Raw genomic sequence first — 6309 nt, forward strand, 5'->3', positions numbered from 1 at the left:
TACACAATAACGAAAGGTGCAGGGTATAATTCAATCGGTTTATACCGACTGAAACGTTTTTACTTGTTTTATATTCATTTATTTATATTTTTTTTATATTAAATTAAATATGCCTTATATTGACTGTCTCTCTATTAGGTTTATTGGACCTTATTGAATATTTTATTCTTCTTTCTTAATAATGCAATGTATGGGTTCTTCTATTGGTTCCGTGCGATTTCCCTCCTATATATTCTCCTCATTTGTATACATACATGTAAACGCATTTATGAACTTATGCGCAACTACCTTTGATATTTTTTTGGGATTATTCTTTCAGAGTTTTGATATATCCTTTTTTTTATAAAACAAAATACATTGAAATGGACTTGTGAAAATTATCAAACTCTGAGATATTGAAATTTTACAGTTTTTCGAGTGATTTTACATAATAATGTATACTTACTTTTTGAAGAATTAAGTCCGAAAATGCAAAAACCTGCATAAATTAAACACAGTTAACACAATTGTAATTTGAAACTATGTTTGAATTGTAAGGCAAATTTTAAGATTAAACTTAATATTACTAGTAACTCAGTAATATTAAGTTTAATCTTAACCATACTTAATTATAATAATTGAGTGAGATGACTGTGTTATATGTTTTTGTGTTATTAAGTACAATTATTTTGCCATTGCAAAATTTTAAATTATTATAATTAAATTATGATTTTATTATTGTTTTTTTTTTTTTGGTTTTAAAAAGTGAGCGTTTCCACTATATAATTTTCATTTTAATTTTCTTTAAATTACAATTGAAATTTCCTTGTATTTTCTTTATTTGTTTTTGTTGTGTTTTTCAATTACTAATGATTTAGTTAGACTAGATATTGTACTTAAATATTGTTAACCATAACAATATCCATTTTGTTTTTTGTATTTTTTTTTTTTGTTGACTTCCTGGTTTTCTATATGTATTTTAGAAATTGTCAACTCTTTGAATTATGTTAACAGTAACGTTATATATGAATAAGTATATGTAATAGATGTCTTTTATATTTTTTTTACAATAATGTTATGTAGTATAATATTAGTTAACAATTTAAAAAAAAACTAAGTAATTTCCATAGTATGAAAACTATTATACAGTATAACAGACATTGGGGTTTAATGTAAAAATTTGACAGTATTTTTGAATTTTTTATATATCTTTATTTTTTTTTACTTGCCGCTTAACTCCTGACTATTATTTTTAGCACTTTTCGAAGAAAAAACGTGAAAAAATGTGCTTATTAGTTTCACTCTGTCCGTCCGTTCGTGGACATGTTTACAAAATTTTCACACTTTTGAAGATAGAAAATTGAAATGTTAAAACGTACATAGATTTTTAGAAATACAACTTGAAAAAACATGTTTACCTATCCTTTTTGGCATTTTATATTTTCGAAACTATTGGCTTTTCCAAATGTATGCAATCTTCGAAATACATATATATATTCGTATATGAATGAAAGTAATTTTAATAATGTAGTACATAGCAAGATTGTTTTTAAAAGCAGTATTTTCACTTGTTGAAAGGAAAAGTGCTACATTACAAACCATTGGTTAGACCCAACTTCATTTTTTTTTTTATTTAAACCAGCATGATACTTGTATTATTATTTTTTATGTTATGCTTAAATTTTATTTGCTTAGAGTTTTTATATTTATAAGAAGTGAAAGGGACTGAATTAAAAGGAACATAAAACTTAATTATATCAAGCTTAAAAATGCTCAGAAATGCTTTATTTTAAAAAGTATAAAAAATCTAACGTATTTGGTGTTTGGCTTATATTTATTATGTTCTTTTTTTAATTGAAACTTTTTTTTTTACAATAACATTGTCATTATTGTTTGTTTCTCACTTTATGGCTCTTGATCGAATGTTTTTTTAAATATTTTTAAAATGTTGCATTTTAATTATAGTAAAATTAAATTACTTAAAATATATATGTAAATATAATACAGATACATATTTAATAACTGCTAAATAATTTTTAATTTTTAAAGAAATAATACAAAAAAAATATGGGTATTTTTGTAAGATTTTTGCATTGAGAAAAAAATTGAACCATTAAAGTTTATTATTTGCACATTAAGTAATAAATTTTATATGCTCTTTTAAAATTTTATTATTTTACGTTCTACAACAAGCGTTTTACAATATTTTCTTGATACATGATCTGGTTTGTTAAACATAATATACATACATGAATTATTAAATTCTGTGACTGCTAAGTTCTGTCCACGACATTGAACAAACATTTTGTATAAGATTTTTCAGTTTATAATATTCCTAAAGTTTTTGTCTAAACAAAAACATATCCTTACAAAAAAGAATAATATTCTTAATTTAACATGGTTTATCCATAGATATTTATAATTTTTCTTTAGAAAATTTCCCATTAGTCTCAAAAATATTTAATCAAAATCGTTATGTTTAAATATTATATATAAAATGTGGCTTCTAAATTGCATCAATACTACATTGCCACACAATTCAGTAAATAAAACAATGGTATGCTGAATTGTGTATCAATACTGTTCTACTGCAACTCTGAAATCAGAGACGATTTTTTATGACATTTAAGCTGATTTATACTTAATCTACAATTATTATAGTTGGTGAAAAATGTAAGAGTGATAGTGAATAATGTTTTGATCTTAAAATAAAAAAAAAAACTGCAATCACATAACTACTCACATGTTATATTGGTAGTTATGTGATTGCAGTTTGGAGTGTTTTGAATCGTCTGTTGTATTGCATCGTCTACAGAGAGATATTTAGTATTTATTACAAGAACAGTTGACATCAAAGCACAATTATACCAATAATAATCAAAAAAACATGCTTACATATGTGTAGCAAATTTATATAACAAATTTCTATTTTTAGGCATTACAAATTGAGTGGTCAATTCATAATACTTTTTGTTTCAAATGTTAAATTAAATAAAGTTGGGTCAAACCGATGGTTTGTATTGTTTTTCATATACAAAATTTTCCCTTCAACAAGTGAAAGTACTGCTTTTAAATACAGTTTATGTATACCTACCACACTATTAAAATTATTTTCATTCATATACAAAACTATTTCTAGGATTGCATATATTTAGGATCAACGATTTATGCAGTCTTTGAAATAAAGAAAATTAATATAAAGAGGGGATCTTTAAAATTCAACTTTCTAATGTCATGGAATTTACCGTTAGCTTCTTGCTCTTATAAAAATTTAAAAAAGGTTGCCGTTTCGGAAATATAAGGTGTCGCAAATTCAAATTTTACAAATTTCAAGAGGCGATAACTTGAGAGGGGGTGAAGATGGAAAAAAACTTTTTTTTAACAAAATAAACTATTTATTAGTGTCTAACAGCTGCTAATTTTAGGCTCCTACAATCGAGGGTCCAGAAAAAAAACGACATCCAAAATTTGGAAAGAACGAATTGTAGATAACGGTAAATTTGAACGGCCCTTTTGCTTTTTTAAAGTGTAACTGTAATATGCCGCGATAGCAGAAGCAAGTCACTGTCTTTCGTCGTTTGGAAAATTTGCAAAAAAGTTCGGGGTTCAATGCAACAAATAGTTAAAAAATGTAATTTTTTTGGGTTTTGGGTGGGTATAATTTGCAAACGGGGAAAAATGCGTAAAAATTTTCTTCTACGGAAGTAAATTTCTAATAAAGATCTATGTACATATTAAATTTCAGCTTTCTATCTTAAAGGGTGTAGAAGTTTTGTAAACATGTCGGCGGACGGACGAACGGACAGAGTTAAACTAATAAGCACTTTTTTCAAAAATTTTTTTGAAAAGTACAAAAAAAAAAGATAAATGGTGTGTTGAATTCAATTAGATATAAATTTGATATCAATAGATATTCAAAAAATTTGTTGATGGTAAATTAACCTGTGTACAGCACAGTTGAAGTGATTCAAATGTAAAAATAAACTATTGAATTATTTTATGAAGATCGTGCTGCTTGGTTTATCTTTTTTTTTATTTTAATGTTTTACTATTCTGATATTACTACGCAGTTTTTCACGGACGAACAATGGCCAATTATTGCTATTGCGAAGACAAATAAAATATTGCAGTTATACTTGCCAGTTTCAATAAAGATTACGATTTGTTCATACGTGGCTGCTCGTATTTACGAAATTTCGGTTCGGCTACTTCGTTGTGTGCAGAATTTACACCAGGGTTTTAACTCCATGGCGTTATAAATACAAGAACTCAATTCGATAGATTTACCATTAAATCAAAGTTTGGGTGAGTGGGCTTTAGTGCAGTGTGCCTTACGAAAAGTTCACTGTTTTACTGAAAATTTTTGTTCAAAAACAAAAATAATTTCTTCTTGGATAGGTTAGTAAGTATTAAATGTTATATTGCCCATTGCCTTTCCTTAAAATCTAGTCGAAATGTAAGAAAAAAGGACTTACTCAAATTTAACCGCTTGCAACAGATTACTACGTAATATATATGATTAACTTACATCCAACTAAAAAAGTAAAATGGGCCCGATTCAAATAAAACTTAATCACCCATTATATACAACTACCCGTTACGAACTTATTAAAAAAATCACTGTGACAGAAGTGTCAATATGAATTGAATACAGAATTCAATGTGAACTTTTTTATCATTTTATTTTTGGAAATTTATACATAGAAGTAACAAAAATGTTTGGCATTAATTGAACTTTAGACATTGAACTTATCAGAGATTAATGTACATTAAAATGCATTCAAATCTAAATGGCATATTCATACATAAATATAACGGAATAATTGTTTTTGTTTTAACAAATAATTGTATGCTATTCACGATGTTAACATTAAATCATAACTGCTAATAAATACAATCATATTTGCAAATATTATCAGTTTAGTGCAATAGTTCATGGTTTTAAATTAAAATGGATTTAAAAAAAATATATAGAAAAAGTTGCTTTTTGGGAGTGGTTAAGTTTTTTCATAAAATCTATGATTTCATTCTTTATTATTTAAATTGAAAACATAATATATAATTCTATGTTGCTACCTTAGCTTTATTTTAGTAAACAATGTTTTTTTTTATATTTTGCTTTTGTATATTTAAATATTTTACTTATGATATATATACATACATTTATTTAAAATCGTTATTAGTTTTATGTTTAAAATATAAACTTTCAAATTCAATCGTCATTATTATAAAAATAAAGTGATCGATAAAGTGAGGTTTTTGTTTTTTAGTGAGCACTTTGGAAGCAAATGCAAAAAAGATAGCTATACTTAAGGATCTAAAGTCATAATTTATTTTGCGACTTATATTAATACTTTTATATTTTAATGAATATACATCATCATAAAAGATCACTATTGAATTAATGTGGTTCCGTTATTTAAAATGATAAATAGAAGTGAATAAATATATAGAAATTCCGTGAATAGAGATATAAAACTTATTTCATGTTCACAAAATATTTTTCGTATTATCACAGCATTGGCGGTACAGTATATTAAGCAACAAAGGATAGGGTCAAACCAATAGTTTATCAAAAAGAACATTTCTTACTTTTGATAAACTATTGAAATCCTTGAAAAAGCGAAAATTCTATTCTTAAAAAACAGGTAAAACACCTTTTAAATTATTTTCACTGAAAATAACTTATTTATCTGCCTTTAATTAATGAAACCTATATAAATTACAAATAAAAGAAAAGAAATTAATACCTATATAAATTACCTTAAGCATACATATATTGAGACAAAAATATTGAGACAATATTTTAACTAAAATTTTTGCATGCAAATGATAAAATAATTTTGCATTTGGAATTTTCTTTGTCTAATTCTGGCGTAATACCCTAAAGAAAACAGTCATGTATAAAGCAATTTTTCTATAAAGTTTTGTAAGTAAAAATTTTCGCCAATATAAATCCGGGTTTGCATGTGTACTTTGTAAAAAAGTCCTCCCTTTTTCAAAATATTAATTAGGTAATTGCAAAATATCGTGCTAAAACTTATATGTATATTTTAACAAAAAATAAAAACAAAAAGAAAATTTATTTAAAAAAAATACTTTTTGAAAGTTTCTTTACCGCAATTCGAATAAAAAATGTTATATTTCCGTTTTATATAATTTAATAGTTATATTTGCAAAATATTCAATTAAAAGAAAAAATCATTTAATTTATTCCAAACTCACTTAAAAAGAGAAAAAAAAACAACTAAATTACAAATATGCAAGCCCTTTTGAATGTACAACTGAACTATGTATATATCGACATTTATATCTCATTTATACATATTT

General features: G+C 25.0%; 1 protein-coding gene across 2 annotated transcripts in view; it reads left to right on the top strand.

Annotated features, from left to right (window-relative positions):
• Nucleotides 1-5274, top strand: part of LOC129608997 (protein kinase 4-like) — a 113124-nt gene extending 107850 nt beyond the window's left edge. For both annotated transcript variants that reach the window (XM_055520818.1, XM_055520819.1), the window contains exon 6: nt 5250-5274. In XM_055520818.1, coding sequence (XP_055376793.1) covers nt 5250-5252 — 3 coding nt within the window. In that variant the 3' untranslated portion in view covers nt 5253-5274. The remainder of the gene's footprint in view (nt 1-5249) is intronic.
• The last annotated feature ends 1035 nt before the right edge of the window (nt 5275-6309 follow it).

This window comes from Condylostylus longicornis, unplaced genomic scaffold, assembly GCF_029603195.1.
Source record: "Condylostylus longicornis isolate FDR11 unplaced genomic scaffold, ASM2960319v2 ptg000038l, whole genome shotgun sequence".
In the NCBI taxonomy this organism is placed as follows: Eukaryota; Metazoa; Arthropoda; class Insecta; order Diptera; family Dolichopodidae; genus Condylostylus; species Condylostylus longicornis.